At 42.7% G+C, this 18,311-nt stretch overlaps 1 protein-coding gene across 1 annotated transcript in view; it reads left to right on the forward strand.

Moving 5' to 3' along the window:
- GARRE1 (granule associated Rac and RHOG effector 1) overlaps positions 1-18,311 on the forward strand; it is a 61,341-nt gene that overhangs the window by 34,931 nt on the left and 8,099 nt on the right. The window contains exons 3-11 of the mRNA XM_072421834.1: positions 901-1,101; positions 7,740-7,880; positions 8,398-8,493; positions 9,477-9,638; positions 10,021-10,179; positions 11,215-11,312; positions 12,285-12,410; positions 13,709-14,769; positions 17,518-17,683. Coding sequence (XP_072277935.1) covers positions 901-1,101; positions 7,740-7,880; positions 8,398-8,493; positions 9,477-9,638; positions 10,021-10,179; positions 11,215-11,312; positions 12,285-12,410; positions 13,709-14,769; positions 17,518-17,683 — 2,210 coding nt within the window. The remainder of the gene's footprint in view (positions 1-900; positions 1,102-7,739; positions 7,881-8,397; positions 8,494-9,476; positions 9,639-10,020; positions 10,180-11,214; positions 11,313-12,284; positions 12,411-13,708; positions 14,770-17,517; positions 17,684-18,311) is intronic.

Genomic DNA, 18,311 nt, shown 5'->3' on the forward strand with positions numbered 1-18,311 from the left:
CTTTATTTGACCCACCTTGAAATCTAATGATGCCCCTTCTCCCTCCTCTCAAATCTCCACTTCCACCTTCTTCTGGCTTCTTAAACTATTGTTGGTCTCCTCTCTCCCATCACCTTCACCTTGTCCTCTCTCTCTGTGTCGTCTCGCCCTCCCCTCTTTGCTCCCTGTTGACTCCCTCATCTGTTCTCTCCCCCGTCGTCCTCATCCCTTCTCAAATCTCCACCTCACTTTCTTATGGCTTTCACCATGAACTATTGCCTTTCCTTTCTCTGTTGTCTCCTGTCGTCCCTTCTCACGTCCCTGGTACTTGAATGAATGTTTGGCTGAACAGGCATTCCTGCTCATGGAACTGCGGTCTGATCTAGTGCCTGAAAATTTTTATAGGAAATTTTAATTGACACTTATGAATGTCACATGGAAGTTGGCATTCACAGTGATATTTTAGAGTAATTTACCACAACAATTATTTAAAGTCCAAAATTAGACAATACTTATTCTAAGAGCGCATTGGTTCATAACTAAAGGCAAACCCTTGATATAAGCAAAGTGTTGGAAGGAATACTTTTTCATGGGCCAAATTTGCTTGCTATATTTCGCTTTTTCTCATCTCATCTGATTTTGGTTTGTGTTTGGGTTTATCCTTTGACCATGTGACACCCAAATTAGTGTGATTTTCCGACATCTCTGCAATATTGTAGAAGCCATGTGTGTTCATGAGGAAGCAGGACTATGGTGAATATTTGTAAGACCCCGGTCTGTATAGCTATGGGTTTCCACATGTGAAATGTCCCATTCCAGAGGTAATATCTGTACCAATAACATTTTAATTTAAATGTATTGATTGTTTTGCATTGCTCTTCCTTGCATCTCTGATTTACCCTAATTTCTATTTATTCACAGGTGCTTGGCCGCTGTTTCTTGACTGTGATGCAGGTTCATTTTCAGTTCTTGTCCCAGGCGTTACAGAAGGTACAGCCAGTGGCACACGCCTGCTTTACAGAAGCGATAGCACAGGAACGCAAGAACTCTCCCGGGTCCAGTGACATGAGCCCCACCAGGGAGCTGGAGGACGCCGTGAGGAGTTGGAGAGGAGCTACTGAGGTGAGGGCCCCTTACTTTTGCTTGGTTGTTATGTAATGGTTAAATACATTTTGTTCCACCTCCTGGGCCCATGTTTGCAAGATCCCCTTCTTCCATACTTTCCTTCAGGAAGGATTCAAATCCTAAAAGTGCAGACAGAGCTCTTGATTTAGAAATATGCTGTGTCTAGTGTGGAACCAGAAGAGTGTGAAGACCAGAGGGGGGCGGCCCTCTGAAGACCAGAGGGGGGCGGCCCTCTGAAGACCAGAGGGGGGCGGCCCTCTGAAGACCAGAGGGGGGCGGCCCTCGATCAGCCTTCACCTATTACTATTTAAGCCAGAATTAGGTCATGTGATCTGAAAAAGCACCTGAAAGGTTTACACCTTTCAATTAAGATTTGGCTTAGTGAAAGGGTTACTTTTCTACCTTAATTGAACTTAATCATGGACCCTTCCCCAGGCCTACACATGAGTTTATTGCTGTGCACATTCATGGCGTTTGACTGAAACACCCCAGTTGGCTCAGTAAGCTGTCCCTGCCATTACACTTTGTCTCCTGCTGTGCAGAGGATAACAGAAAGCAAATATAAAGAACAAAAATGCATGTAAGAAATGACATGTTGCAGCTGAAATGTTTGGAATGAAGTTCTTGGTTGGGTGGCGTTTGTGGGTTGTCATGCGCTGTGTACATAGATCAGAACATGGGAAGCGTCTTTTTTGGCAGCGGCTCAAAAAAAATGTTCTTATTTGTCTTTCTCCTATTTAGAGATGAATGAAACAAACAATGCTGACTTCCTGTAGTGGTTTCTCCTCTATCTGTCTGTCATCTACAACTCGTACCAGTTGCTGGACGTGGCATTGCTAAAAACATATCCATTGTCTATATAAGTAGAAGGCAGCTGGTGGCCGTTTTGTCGGTTTTATCCCCAACACTCCTATTTACAAAAACATAATTTCTGCCCTTTCATTCACAACACTTATTGAAGACAGCAAGTGGGGAGAATTATACTGCCTTTCTGCTCAGGAAGTTAGAAGAAATCTTCCAAACGGTGACAAAAATGGCCGTAAAAGTTTGCAGAGTTTGACTTTAATAAAAGTTTTTGGTCAGAGCTTTATTTTTCACTGTTAGCTGGAGGCATTCTCTCTTCTCTCTCGTCTTTCTTCTCCTTCCATGTTAACTCTCTTAAGTCTATGACTTCAGCCTGCTATTATATCATTACTTTAAGTGTATAATTATGTAGATTATGCTTGTTCCTTGCTGTAAAAATAACACACAGGCCCACAGAGGGCAGATGTGTTGTTTGTCCTGATGTTACAAACAGTTTAGTCTTGTACAGTTTTCATGTAATCCTCTTTATAGTCATTTGTATCTTCTCTGCCCCAGCTGTATGTGACATTCTATACCCTCCATCCTCAGTGCCCGGCCTATGGCTGCGCTGGTGCCAGAAGCCCGCTCATTCCAATGGCTGGCAGACCTTTGTTCATTGTTCAGTGATTACAGAAGAACACACATCCATCCACACACTGACCTTTCGTTTAATTGGTGTGCCTGCCCATTGTGGGTGACTGCTCCAGTGTTAGCGTGGACAAGGGCGAGCAATGTGCAATATTATGTCCTTTGTCCTTGCTTATTTATTGCATAGGACTGGAGAGGGAATTCCAATTGGTGCATCAGATCCAAGAAAAGAATAAAGACGGAACAATAAGTGTTGCTGGTGGTTCCCTGGATTTAGAAATGCACACTATAAAATATGATGAACATAATGCTTAGATCAGCCATTCTCTACTTGGGTTCCCCCAGACAGTGCATAGTTCCTTTCAGTTGTGGATGGTTGACCTCCCATTTGCTGGGGACTGCAAAGTTCTCGAGCAAATTCCCAAAGCTAGGAACATTTCCTGCAGAGATTGTTTTATCTATAGGATGGCATTCAGACTACCAGTATAAGGGCTCTATTCTTTCAGCTCGGCACCAATCTATGGGCCATTTATTCTGCTAGCTAGTTACATAGGTTGAAAAAAAGCATCAAACGCAACCACTAGGGAAATATAGTGGTTATATATCTGGGATATATATATCCCAGATATAAAACCCCATGGACATCCAGAGGAACCCTGTGTTGATCCAGAGGAAGGCAAAAAACCTCTGGTACAATTTCCTCCAACAGGAGAAAAAATCCCTTCCTGATTCCATGAGACAATCCGATGTTCTCCCTGGATCAACCGTCTCTGTTATCTTTACTTTAAAGCCTTAATACCCAGTTATATTCTGTGCTTCTAGAAATCATCCATCAAGCAATCTATAGAACCTGCTGAAACACCTTCCTAAAGGGAACCGATTCCACATTTTCAGACCTTACAGTGAAGAATCCCTTCCTTATCTGGAGACACAGAGCACCCTCTTGTCCTTTGTAATGACAATAAAATGAATAATTGGGAAGAGAGTTCTCTATATGGACCATTTATATATTTATACGGGATGATCATATCCCCCCTATATGTCTCTTCTCAAGGGAGAATAGATTCAGTTCAGATAACTGAACTTTTTAAACTCTGAGCTCTGTTTTTGGATGGTGGCAGAACCCACAGGTGGTTGAAGACTCCCACATTGGTAGGGTTTGAGCCTTTAGAAGTGGAGTGCTGAATCCTAGAAGGGAAGGCAAATGCTCCTCTCTACCTTAAAATAATGGCTACGTAAAAGGAGTTGCAAAGGCACAGGTCTGAAGTAAAAGTGGTGGATTGCTAGGCCTTTAAAGAGTCTGTTGTTCCCCTTAAATTTGCAAAGTGATAGTCTTTATATAAACCTGTGTTTTGCTCATGCAGGGCAAAGCAACAGGTTTTATTAGTACCCCCTTCCTAGCAGCACATGCTTCTTTCCTCAGCTCTGCATGGCTTCTGGGTATGGATGACCCTGCGACAACCCTGGACTGCTCATGCAGCACCAATCCCTCTGATATAGAAGACGTCAATAGTTCCTTGTAAAAGTTAGAGATAATTTTCCCAATATCACAGACTGAATTAAAGACCTGGACTTTTTTCCTAGTAGGATAGATCTACAAATCTTCTTAAGTAAATATAACACAGCAACAAGTACATCAAAAATGAACCTGAGAAATATTGTAGTCATGTCGTATTTGCTGAGAACTATATTCCGCCATTTAATTTGCAGTTCCTGGAGTTAGCGCTGGGACTGTGTTGTCCCTGTGGGAGATTGCTTAGTGATTAAAACAATTTGCTTCATCGAGCTTGACAAAGAGGTTTGTAATCTTCACCACTCCCATCAGCTTGTAATATACGTTAAATATACTTGTGGTCTGGGAGCTATTTTATCTCTCAGTAAAAGTAATTGGCGGGCAGATCGGTACAGAAAACCGATTAAAGGGTCAGCCAACCCTAATCTTCAATGATATTATTATTACACAGTATTTATATAGTGCTGACATATTACACAGCTTACAATCTAATGTCCCTACTATAGTCATATGTCATTACCAGTCTAAGGGCAATTTTGGGGAGAAGCCAGTTAACCTAAGTGCGCCTTTTTGGAATGTGGAAGGAAACCGGATTACCTGGAGGAAACCCACGCAAACGCGTTGGATGCTAAAGAGTTATAAAACTCCTGACCTAACACCAATAACTAAGTGGATGGGGTATTAAATTATTTATTAAAGCAGGGCAGAATGTATGGGAGGTGTATGGAAGGTTTTACCACATTTGCTATCCTGGAGACTCCATAGCAAGTGAGAGATTTCCTCTCCCAAATGAAGGGAACCCCCCTCTTGTTGGACAGTTGTCACTTGAACAGATGTCGCCAATTGAAGGTTTCTCTTCGCCTCCTGTTACCACAAGCCTGACTTTTGCACACACAGTCATTCAATGGCTGCAGCAGATTGTATCTGCATGCAGAAGACTTGCTGGCCACAGTTCAGTAAGGGAGGGCCCGGCTCCACAACACCCGTTAACAGCTACGTCATTTGTTTACTTCTACAGAGCTTGAATGGCTTGTGATTCTGCAAGTTCCAAAGTTGGCTGACAGAATCGGTTCTCATGCCCAGGGCCAGTCCTCCTCCAGATTCAGAACCGCACCTGATCCGCCTGATCCTTTCACCCACCTCCGCAATAATTAACCTGCAGTAACACTTCTCGCTGCAGCCTGTCGGGAGCTGTGAGGTTACACAAATTCATGGAAGTGTCTCCAATAAAGCTTTCCTCAGGTTAATCCTCATATCTAGGTCAAGTACGGAAAGTGTGCATCTTCTACGCACATTTCAGGGCCTCAGAAAGCAGATGCGTGCATGCTTCCCAGATCTGTGGTGTGTTCGGAGCAGAGATTATTATCCTTGGAGGTTTTCTGATACCATGCACTGTGCAGGTCACAAGTGCCGCGCACTAATAGATTGCCTGCTGACCAATCCAGCCTACAGTGGCCTGTATGTGACCATCATTGCATTGCACAATACATTCTGGTTGTATATCTTCTCCATACAAAGTTAATATACACATACAATTCGCTTGCCAAAGTAGTTTTGTAGTTCTTTTTGTCCAGTTCTGGGATTTACACGCCTCTACCAAACAGCACAGCCTTGCCTGGCAATGCAGGAGACCGGATATAGGTCTGAATTACAGTCAAAGCAAATAAAATGGGCCTGAGAGCAGTCAGTGGTGCAAAACAGTGAATTCCTATCTTCACCAGCTTTCCCCTTCATCAGCCTTTGACTGGACAGTGAAAGGAGAAGCTACAGACTGATGAGTCCATCACTGCCCTTTCTCCTGTCAGTATGTTCCTTGTTATCCTCTCAAAATCAGCTACAGATACTGCTGTCAAAAAATACTTTAGGATTTGAGGTTTTATCTGCAAAGCCCTCGATCCCTCTGCAATCAGATTCCATTCGATCCTGCACTGTACCGGATTTTTTCTTCTTCCCGGTACAGAGGAACTATCTTCTTCCAATTTCTTTTTCCAAAGTCATCCAATCTCGGGGCCTTCCCCCTCCAGCACACTGTATGCTTTGTTTTCCATTCGGGCATGTTCATACCTGATGCCATGCTGTGCAGCTTGGTGTGGTCAGAATTGCTGGTAAAATGCAGTCATTGGAGCCCACCAGAGGTATGTGCTGCAGGAAATATACAACTTCCGGCTGCTTTGAATGGGAAATTGCAATGCAGACAATTGCCATTGATCATCTCTAATTGGACAGGAGGACGGCTGGTGAAGGGCTCCTAGAGGTCAAAAGGTTGAGCCCATAGCCATTAAGTCAGCCTAGTTTAAAAGAGTTGAGTAATCTGTATAACAAAGCTTACTGTCACTTTTGTGTTAGATTACCTGTGTTAGAAACCTCTGCTTAAAGCTGTCACCTTCTAAGGCTCCAGACTGGACCCAGGACAACAGCTCCTAATGATGCAGAAAAAAAAGTCGTAGGACGGCGTTCGCAGTCTTACCAAACAGAAACTTCACCAATAGAGTGTTTTTATTGACTTTTTAAAGGTTTCACACTTTAAAGTGAAAATTAAAACCATGAAAACTGACTTGTCCATATCTGAGTGAAATGTGATCTGTCCCAGCAGCCCAAACAAACTTGCAGAGTCTGCTGTAACAAAGCAGATACAGGTTAGGTGCTGGTATAGTGTTGGTATGGGCGTCCAATCTGTCATTCTGGCATTCTTTGACGGGACTTGCACTCGCATGTCTTGGACAAAGCATGTCTTTGTAATACAGCTTATTCACTCATCGCATGACCTTCCTCCTAATGAATGGCAAATAAGGATGCAAAGTTGCCATAATAAGATGGTTGATGTTTTCTAGATGTACGTCATTCTTATTTCATTCAGCTTTTTTCATTGAACACAAAGCTTAAAATTAATGAAAGTTAATTGGGCAGCACTGTGGCTCAGAGGTTAGTACTGCGTCCTTTACAGTGCTGGGTCCCAGGTTAGAATCTTAGCCAGGACATTATCCACATGGAGTTTGCAGGTTCTCCCTGGGTTTGGGTGGGGTACTTTGGTTTCCTCCCACATCCTAAAAAACATGCAGTTAGGTTAATTGCCCCCCCCCTCCTCCCCCTAAAATATTGTCCTTAGAATTAATGACCAATGACTATGATAGAGACATTGGGTTGTGAGCCCCTTTAAGGGACAGTTAGTGATATGACTCTGCACTTTGTACAGTGCTGCATATTATGTCGGCGCTAAATAAATATTGTGTAATATTAATAATTAGGCTTGCTTTATGGGCTGTAAAATGACTGAAATGATGGGCTGCTCCATTCACAAGTGTTTTGTTTTAGTTTGTATCTGATATAAGGTGCCCAGGTGCAAAATGCCCAATTTGATCAAATTCTCCTGCCAGGTTACCGGCTACGTAAAAAATCCAAAAGATTTAAAGAAAAAATATAAAGAAAAAATGTTAGGGTTTAAAAAAAGAAAAAAGAAATGCGTTGGTAAGATGGGGGTAAAGTCTCCACAATATAGACTATAGGGAACACCGGCCTGGAGGTCCCAAGGCATTTCTGCTTTGTCCAAATCAGCTGAAGATGGATTTGCATTCCCCTTGCTGTACCAGGGATACATATAATAGGGTCTTTTATTTATGTTCTGGGGCATATGGTTATTCCAAACTTGTGCACTGGCATAAAATATCTATAACTTTTTCTGTTTCCTTTATAGGCCACCTGTCGCCTGCGGGAGAGAGGATGTGATGGCTGCCTGGCAGGGTTAGAGGTCCAGCAGCTCTTCTGTTCTCAGAGTCTGGCCATCCCAGAGCATCACCTCAAGGAGCTGAACATGAAGATTGACAGTACCTTGCAGGTCAGCACTATAAGGCAGGGACATAGTTTGAAAACCTCTATATCTATTTAATAAGGTAAAGGGAGATTTTATATGCAGTGCCGTGATAGGGCTGTGTGCCTGCAAGTCTGTTTCTTTCAAGTATCCATTGAAAGTTACTAAACGTATGATGTCACATCAGCTTTATATTTTGCACACTATATTAATCATCACAATCTATAGACTTAAGTCATTCACTTTTTTCTTTTAAGTCATTTATGTCCTGTCACACGGACAGGAAAGTGAGGTCCTGAACTCAATTCTAGGCCATTCACATGAGACAGTTAGGTGGCCAAGCCTGTGGGTGAAACGTCCCAAAAGAAGGAGACCCCGGGCTGGGTTTTTATTTTGTTGTCTGGAACCATAAAGCTTTTACAATTAATTTAAAGCATTTTTGGTCTTGGGTTAATTATATTCTTTGTTTGGAAAATATTATGCTAAGTGGTTGTCTTGGTATTTCATAAAAGATGTGTCATTGTTTAATTCTTTTTTGTTCTAGGCATACAAAGTAGCTCTGGAAAGTTTGGGTCACTGTGAATATGCAATGAAGGCTGGGTTCCACCTCAATCCCAAGGCTATTGAGGATTGTCTGAAGGTAAAACTACAGGATGTTGTAAAATGAAATATATTTATAAAAAGCATGTACACACATATATTTCAAGCTTATCACTAGCTTTCAGTTTAGTCTTGCACTGTTGTGCAGGTGCCTCTCTTGTACATAAATTGCTTACTGATTTCACAGTTCTTAGAATTTGTATTGGAAGCCACAACAGGTCAGACAGAGCAGCCTCACATTACAGCTTGGGAATGCTAAGCATTATCTATCCCCTTCCTCTGCAGCGTCCAGAGAGTGTGCCTGGTCTTACCTCTGTTTAAATTATAGGATTTTAGGCATGGTGGCTCAGTGGTTTGTACTCTGGCCTTTGCAGCACTGAGCCCCAGGTTCGAATCTTGGCCAGAACACTATTTGCAGTTTACAGGTTCTCCCTGTGTTTGTATGGGTTTCCTCCGGGTACTTCGGTTTCCTCCCACATTCCAAAAACACGCAGTTAGGTTAATTGCTTTTCCCCCCAATATTGACCTCAGACTGTAAAAATGACGTATGACTATGGTGGGGACATTAGATTGTAAGCTGCTTAGAGAAACAGCTAGTGACATGACTATGGACTTTGTACATCGCTGTGTAATGTGTCGGCGCTACATAAATACTGTGTAATATTAATGAAGACTCAGCTTTTTATGTTGGCATCCTGCATGCTAATTGATCCTACCTAGTCATGTCACTCCTACAGACTAATATCCACCTATGAGTACATTATTCATAACTTTCCCCCAAGAACAAGCCCGCTGCTTGGCTCAGGCATTGGCGGTCTTGTTGTACAAAAGAAGTATTAAAAACCTGTCCCCACCACCCTGTATTCTTATTTCAGATGTTTAAGGTGAAAACAAGGCCACTGTGTGTTATACGCAGTCACAGATCCATAATCCTCTCTTGGTTAGAGGCTTAGGAATGAGTTCAAGGTGATAATGTTTTCCCTATAGAATGTTTAAAGAACTGGCTTCTCTTTTCTCCATCAGGGCTGCTGTAGCGATGCAGAGGCACAACAAGCAGGAAGGAGGCAGACTCCACCGCAGCCGATCCAGTGTGAGCTTCCGACCGTGCCAGTTCAGATTGGCTCTCACTTCCTGAAGGGAACGTCATTTAATGAGTCCTCCACGGATAACCTAAAGCTGAAAACGGTACGATTTTTTTTTTTTTCTGGAGGTGTGCTGAGGCACGTGTATATGGGCTGGTATTTTATCCTTACTTGCCCCTTGTATAATGGGTGTAGGTTTGTATTCATTGCCTAAAATGTTTGTACGAAGCTGTCAGGAAGAGTGGCTAAGTTCTGTGGTTCTACTTGTTTTTCTTACGGGGTGATGGAACAAGTAGTCCCAAGAAAGGTGATTGGGGTACCTTGTTGATATTGTAACTAGAAGTTCAGTAATGCAGCCCTGAGGTCAGCTGAAGGATTTGGTGGTAAACCTAAAGGAAAACGAACACGTTGGGACATCTTTGTAAATATTGGGCAACGCCACTCTTTTGTTATGAGACATCTCTAATATCTTGCTTTTATTTCAGCATGCAATGCTACAGCTGGTTAAAGAAGCTGATGGACATAACGGGATGACTGACAGAGATGAAACGGCAGTTACAGAAATTCTCAATCAAGTGTGTCCTTCCACATGGCGGGGGGCATGTAAAACTGCAGTGCAGTTGCTGTTCGGCCAGGCTGGTCTGGTAAGTCGGACAAGCAGCAAACAGTTGTCCGTCCTGAAATGTTACTTGACATTTGGGCTTTATGGAGATCTCTTGAGAAAATTAAATTCTTCAGATCAGTGGAACAGGAAGATAATTGATAGCTTATGTAGTCAAAGCAAAAGTCCAGTCTTATGTTACTTGGAACATACCTGAATTCTGAATTTTGCATTTCCTATGAGGTCCTGTTTATAAACGATCATAAATAACTTTACATACCTCTGCAACCACATTATAGTAAAATGGTAAACTTGTATTAACTCAAACATTGAAATACAAAGATATAACCAATCACTGTTGTGATGGGTTCTCTTTAGGTATAATGTAGTCAACTGTGATAACATTTTAGAACATTCATTATCACATCTGTGGGAACCGGGTTTGTTCAATGCTCTCTCGATCAGCTCTTAAGTGACACAATCGCTGTCTGTCACAGCCCATAATGTGTCACACCCGGCACAGCGAGTTGTCACTTGCTGTCTCTTAACCCACACATTTTACAGTTAGGAAAGTTAGGACCTTGTGTACACCTAGCATAAGGATTAGGTGGCAATCTCCTGTTTATTTGCCTTATCAAGGTACAAAGCAGGGGTAGGGGGGGGGTGTTATGATCTCATGGGACCTTGAGTAGTGATGATAGAAAAGTAATTTGGTTATGATAAGATGAAAGGGAACACCTGTGGAAGCCTTTCCCTCATCTGTAAGAAAAAAAATGTTTTTAGATTATTCCCTAAAAATGTAGAGGTAAAATAACCTCCAGAGCCCATCTGAGTACCTGAAGCTGCAGACACGCAACCTCCATAAAAAGATGTGTACTTGTGTTCCAAGAGGTTGCAGTGTATGAATGAAAGGAACATGGGAGACATGGGCGTGGAGAGGAGAGTATATTACTTCTATTATTAAAGGGACCTTAGGCTAAGCAATGATTATTATTATTATACAGAATTCTGTGCTTTCTGTACCAGTGTTTTCTAATAAACTGATGTTTCTGATAATCTTTTGATTTTGATCACTTAGGTGGTCGTTGACACAGCACAGATTGAGAACAAGGAAGCATATGCACCACAGATCAGTCTCGAGGGGTCAAGAGTTATTGTGCAAGTTCCATCTACCTGGTAGGTCATCTTTCTCTTGGAATTCCCCTCCTGATATCTTAGTGATTGATATAGCAGTGGAAGTTATAAGGCCTAATTTTCCAGCAATGACATACCTTGGTATTGCTATTCCAGGAATATCTTTGGTAGTGACACTTAAGGTTCAGTTAGATATCATGCTAATAAAAGATTGTTGCAAAGTCTAATGAGAGAGAGACCAAGGACTGTAATGCTGTGGCATGCAGAATTCCCTTTGTTTAGTATGCCTGCCCTTCTGTTATTCTTTTTTACCTTTTAAAAATGTGAGAAGAATGAGAATGTCAGGTCTATAATAGAAGTCCTGTAAACCCATATTGCAAACGACAGATTACGCAAAAAGCCAACACTTTTTAGAGACTTCCCATTGTTGTTTACCCAAATTATCAAATGTCATATCCTTCCAATATGGCAATTGTTCGATATGGAAGTTTGCACTTTTGACAGTTTCAATACTGGAGTTGGAGAGTTATATGAAACGATTGATCATAAATTAGGAAATGTCGCTACTTTGGTTACCCTTTACATGATGGTTGTGAGTCGATTGGGCATCTCCATTGAAAAACATACATTTGCATACGGCTCAAAGTGTTAGGTGCCAAAAGTGTGTTGGGTTTTTTTGGTTACCTCCTGTCAACAAGCTTTATTGGAGTTACACAGGGGACCCCTAAGAATACTCCATTTAAAGGAAAGCTGCCTCTAAAACTTTTTTTCTTTGGTTTTGGGTCCACCGCTCCACTAACACATCAATTGTTATAATATTAGGCAGAGAGGTAACTTTTAAGCTGCTTGTCAGCATTTTTGTGAAATCCAATTCCGAGCTCCCCTTGTATGGAGCCACTGCAGCACAAAGTACTTGTTGCACCCTGGCAAAGCTGACTCATACTATTAGGAATATGATCCGCTTTCTGTATGTTTTTCATGGTAATTAATAATCCATTTGTTTCTCATATGCAGGTGTCTGAAGGAGGACCCAGCAACCATGTCTCTATTACAGAGAAGCCTGGACCCAGAGAAGACTTTGGGGCTAGTAGATGTTTTGTACACTGCAGTCTTCGATTTTATTCGCTGGAAGGAGGGCCGGTATGTTGAGGAAATGTTAAGGAGAGGGGGCAAATGCTCTGTCGTCCTAACACATGGCTTGGTCTAGGGTGACAATGTTACTCCTCTACAGATGCAGTATTGTGGGTGAACATTGTCACTGTGGGGTTGAAAGTGCTATGTGCAGGATCACCAGATGAGAATAGAAAACAAATGCCACATCTATGGTTACCATGTTTTGGATTAAGATACAATTTAAAATTACATTGTGGCAGTTGGCCAGAAGAGGCCTTTTCATTTCCTTTTCCTGGTTTAACCTATTCTGATATAATTACACTGTGCAAAACAAACTTTAGGTGTTCCAATTTATTATCAAAATGAGATAATTTTTCCCTGACTCCAAGTGTCTAATTTCTAAGATCAGTTCATTCTATAGATGTTAGATGTTCTTACATCTAGGAATTAATTTATTGATGACGCTCACTGATATAGAGGCGTGGAATCTGCCTTCACTTTTGGGTGCCACCTAATTTCTTGATGGGGAACAAATGTTTGAACAGCCTTTTGATGAATCTCTTTCTGGTTTGGGTAACAATTGGTTGCTACCAAAGTGTTGGTGGTCCTTTAGGTTGATTGTCAAATGAAATGTGGCTACTTACACTGGGGGTTAGAAAAGTGCCAATTTACAATGAGGGTCAGTGGAGACTAGCTCCTTCAGATTGGTGGTCAGGAAAGACCCATTCCTTTACATCAGCAGTCCTTGGGTGAGGGTCCCTTTACCCTAGTGGTCTGTAAGGCAAGGGCCTAATTTATATGGTTCCTGTAAAATATGCTCTTTAGCTCAATGGGAAGAATGTTCTGTGAACGATAGCTTTGGTGTCAGTGGTTACTATACAAAAGTCCACAGTTACAAAATTCTATACCAACCTCTGGAGGAGCCCTGGGTACAGCAAAATACTGGTTAAGCAAAAGCTTCATTAGACTGTCCTTTATATTATACTTTCAAATATTGAATTGAACGGTAATGGGCTTGCTGTAGCAGATATGGAATAGAAATTATAGACGTCATTCATAAAGGCAGAAAAGGAAGGGAGTGCTTGGTTAAGAGTTTACCTCTTTAGAATCTTTTAGTTTAAGAAGGGGTCCATATGTACAAATGCTCAAAATTGTATTGGTCATGATCACATGGGGTTTGGGAATACCTCAGCTGTACTCCTCTAATGTAAAGCGCTGCATATTATATTGACACTATATAAATCTAGTTTAATATCAATAAATACTCTAAGGCTTTTTTTTCTCCCTGGCCTAGTTATTCTGATGATGATTTTGTGTTGTTGCAGTGAACAAGCTTTGCCAATCATCCAGATCCAACTACAGCGGGACACTTCTGATTTTGGAAATCACATTGACCTTCCTCATGGAAATGGAAGCAAGTCATCCGGAGGCCTGCAAAAGACTTTTTCTAAACTGACGTCAAGGTTCACTAAGAAAGTCTCCTGCGCTGGCTCGGGCCACAGCGGGAGCTATTCTGTCCCCCAGACCCCCTCCAAACATGTCTTAACCACTAGCAACTCAGAAGAGAAGGTAAAGCTACCCAATCACACAGATTCCAAGTTACAGAGCATGCTGACTATTGGTAGCTTCTCCAGGTCCATGGACGCTCCCCACTCCATCCAGAACCCAAACAACCAGCTGGTGAACGGATTCCTTGTGGAGCGCAGAGAGGACATGTTTAAAGGAGATGAGCAAAAGGACGAGAAAGGAATGAATTTGCCCTCTGATCAGGAAATGCAGGACGTCATTGATTTCCTTTCTGGTTTTAACATGGGCAAATCACAGCAGACTTCACCTGTGGTTAAGAGGAAAAACTCCGCCACTGCCTCTGTTGTGCCTGAGCAAAAACAAGCAACCATAAAACCGCCAACACAGCCGGCGATCCATCCTCCTGTTCACCCACCTTCCCAACAGCAGCAGCAGCAAACCCAACCTCAGCAGCAGCAGGGACTGCTCCAACAGCCACCACCTCTGCAGCTGTCGCAGAAGCAGCAATTGCAGTATTATCAGCACTTGTTTCAGCCAATCGGGCCGCAGCAGCAACAACAACAACAGTCACAACATCCACCAGGAAAATGGCTCAACACTTCCAGCCAACCATCATCACAAGCGGTTGGGAGCGGCCTGTCTCCTATCGGTCAGATGAACCAGTGGAGCAGCCAGGGGGTCTCCGATCTCAGTTCAGACTTGTACAGCATGGGGCTGGTCAGCAGTTTCATGGACAACATGATGTCTGAGATGCTGGGACAGAAATCGCAAGGACCTCGAAATAATACCTGGCCCAACCGGGACCAGAGCGAAGGGGTGTTCGGAATGTTAGGGGATATTCTGCCTTTCGATCCAGCAGGTAATGAACTGTTGCTGGTAAATCCTTTTTATCCCTATTTATTGTACAGCTCTGCGTAGTATGTTGGCGCTATATAAATCCTAAATAATAATAATACTGCAGTGTTAATGAAACGCCATCTGTGGCCAATCCCCTGAAGTGTTCAACCCAGAAATTTTTTAAGCCGGGTGGGAATAAATTGTAGCTGGGTGGCTGCCCCTATATTGTGACCCAACTCATCAGTAACCACCCAAAAAAACCTGGGTGGTTACTGAAAAGTGCCGGGTGCTGTGCCCAGGTGGGCAGACCACTGCCCTGCACCTGGCTTCTTCAGGTATAAGACGTCCTAATGTAGGATCAATGCCTATACTGTAACATCAAAAGACTTTTAATGATCAATCCAGATATTAAAACACCAACTGAATGTGTTAGGGCCTTGTACACACAGCCTCCAATTCGTATTCACTAAAGCTAAACGTCTTACTTCCCTTCAGTCTTTCAAAAACTGCTGTCCTGGTCTTAAATTCTTATTCTACTGCACACTGTTAGCTTCTTACTATGTGTATGAGAATCTGCATGTATTCAGATAGATACTGTTATTTTTTGGTTGGAGGACGCCCAGCATCCTCTAGCCTTTTCCTTCTGAACCTGACTGGTTCTGATCCACCCCGTTCATTTATTGTATTTTTGCTCGGCAACCTCAGGTCCTGCATGGGGCGTAAGCATTACCTGTGATAGCCTGCATGCAAATACAGTCTTCCTTGGAATGCCCATTATTCCTCCAGGACTGACACAAACCCATAAAGACATTACAAATATTTGCATAACTTCTCCTATGAGTCAGCTTCTTGTATGGGGCTAAGGGAACATAGGGAGTACAGGCAGGGTGTGATGTTTTCAAGAAGGTATTTATGGCACCCTGCTGTTTTTTTTTCTTCAGCTGGAGCTGAAGTTAAGTATTATTATTAAACAGTATTTATAATATGTTACACAGTGCTGTACAATAAATAGGGGTTGCAAATACCATAGAGATACAGACAGTAACACAGGAGGAGGAGAGGACCCTGCCCCGAAGAGCTTACATTCTAGGAACCCTTTTTAGACTTCAAAAAGTGGTTCTAGGTTTACAAATGATTGCTATAGATAAAAAAAAGATAAAGGCCTTTACTGCAATCACAATACCAGCAGAAATTTCCCATTTCTAGATAATGACTCTGACTTCCATAATGGCACTGAACATTCCTACAATGTCCTTGCCTCTCTGGCCTTCAACATTACAGAGATTCCCAGCTGCAGGGGGGACATTTCCTGTTTATCAGTTGTCCTTTGTTTCTTGGTGTGATAATCAAGCCTTAGGCTTATTTTTATGGTGCTGTCATTGGTGACTTCTTTTTACAGCTGCAGGATTTGGCATTCTTGTCCTTGCCTGAATGCCTAAAGTCAGATTTAACCAAAACCTTTTGCATGAGAGGTTTTGAATGATTCCTGTCTCTTCTTTAGAAATTCTCCTATCTTCCTTTTCTGTCACCAGGAACCGGAATTGATTGGAAATCTTTCTCATGGGGACAGCAATAAAAAGCCAAGGTGGCCTACATGCACACAATACCTGTTGCTCCTTCCAGTACTCTTACCAGCTAATAGCTTCCTGTGCTGCACTGTTATCTGATGGCTTAGCTCCCAATGATCTCTATAGACTACAGAACCATTTGGAAATGGAGGGGAGGGGGGGGGGTAGTCCTAACAAAATTCCTGTCCCAATGTAGGGCTGTAGATGATTCTCTTACAATAATTGCCTTAGGGCTGATCCACGGATGAGAAACAATCATAAAAAAAGTGAAGGGGGGAGCACAGCGGGTGGCCGCTCTATCGTTCTCCCCTTTCCATAGAGCAGAACAATCATGCATCGTGCAGTCTTTTGTTGTTGGAAAGGATTGTGACAATTATTGCACGTGTGCATGCAGCCGTAACCCTGTATGTTACTTTTTAGGATCACCATGTTATCGTGAGTGAAAAAAAATGCAAATAATAAAAAAAAGTCAGCCTTGCACATCTAAAGCTGCGTACACACTGCCAATTTTTGTCGTTGGAAAGGATCTTTCACGATCCTTTCCAACGACAAGGGAGTGCACGATGCATGAACGGTGCTGTACATACAGCACCGTTCATGCTCTATGGAGAGGGGAGGGGGAGAGCGACGGAGCGGCACCCTGCTGCGCGCTCTCCCCTTCACTTTCATTACGATCGGCTGTCGTCCATCGTCCGTGGATCCGGCAGGTCGGTCGTCCGGACGATGGACGACACCGACTGTACACACGGCAGATTTTCGCCCGATAATTGGCCGATGCCGATTATCGGGCGATAAAAATCTGACGTGTGTACGTAGCTTAAGAATTAGTAATCAATATTACATGTATGGGGGTTTGGATAAAGTTCATTCCTTCTTTCCTAGTGTACTCAAACAAACCACCTGCAGCTGCTACCCACCCAATAGACTTGTGCCGTTGTACACAATAAATTCTCTTTTTAGCCTCGTCTGCCCATTTGAATCCAATTACCAGATTGAGTTATTTTCAGGCCATACACAGGAGTTTATCCGATAAACAAAAGTATCATGGGCTGCTGACTGCCAACAACTCGCTTATTGTGTTCTATTCAGGAGCAGAAGACAATCAGGCTTAAAAGATTAGCGTCTGCGATAACAGGTTACAAACAGGCTCATGCTGTTTTGTGATTCTCTTTATCTCACTCTCTCTCCTCTCTCTCTTGTAGTTGGCTCAGACCCGGAATTTGCCCGGTATGTGGCCGGGGTCAACCAAGCTATGCAACAAAAACGGCAAGCGCAGCATGTCCGCCGTCCGAGCACCACACGTAGCAACTGGCCCCATCCTGAGGATTCGCACAGAACGTGGCCCTTCCCAGAATATTTCACTGAGGGGTAAGAGAGCATAAAAAAGTTCACACATTGAAGTTCACATCTAGACCTCAGTCAGTCCATTGAATTGCATTGACGGTTCTGAATGCTGTGACAGTGATGTGTCTAGTCCTATAGAGCTAATTACATGCTGTGTCCATACAAATACTTCAAGGACAGTCATCAAATTGTGTGAATTACATTGGTAAAGCTCAGTACTGCATCTGGCCGACTCTTTGCACCATAAGTCCTCAATCTTTTGTGTTAAATGATGCCCATAGTCGCCTAATTCAGAAGACTGAGGACATACAGTAAGCACAGGGTGCCATGGATCCACCAAATCCATCAAATGCATTGTCCATGCGGCATCGTGCATTTTCTGTGCAGAGAGCAGGGCTGGTGGAACAACCTGCTGTAGATTTGGACTTCATTTTGTAACTGCCTTGAGGACAAAAATAAAATGACCTCGGGGTCCATAAGGTTAAGTTCTGACTTTCTCACTTCATTCCTTATATCCTTATTCCTGCAAGTGAGATGCAACATATTGTGTCTCAACCTCAAAAGGAGTTGGGCATCCAAGGTGTATGTGAGCACATTACCAGCACATAATTGTGCATTTTAGTAACCCCCATTACCACAATGTATAGGTAAG

This window comes from Pyxicephalus adspersus, chromosome 9 (assembly GCF_032062135.1).
Source record: "Pyxicephalus adspersus chromosome 9, UCB_Pads_2.0, whole genome shotgun sequence".
NCBI lineage: Eukaryota > Metazoa > Chordata > Amphibia > Anura > Pyxicephalidae > Pyxicephalus > Pyxicephalus adspersus.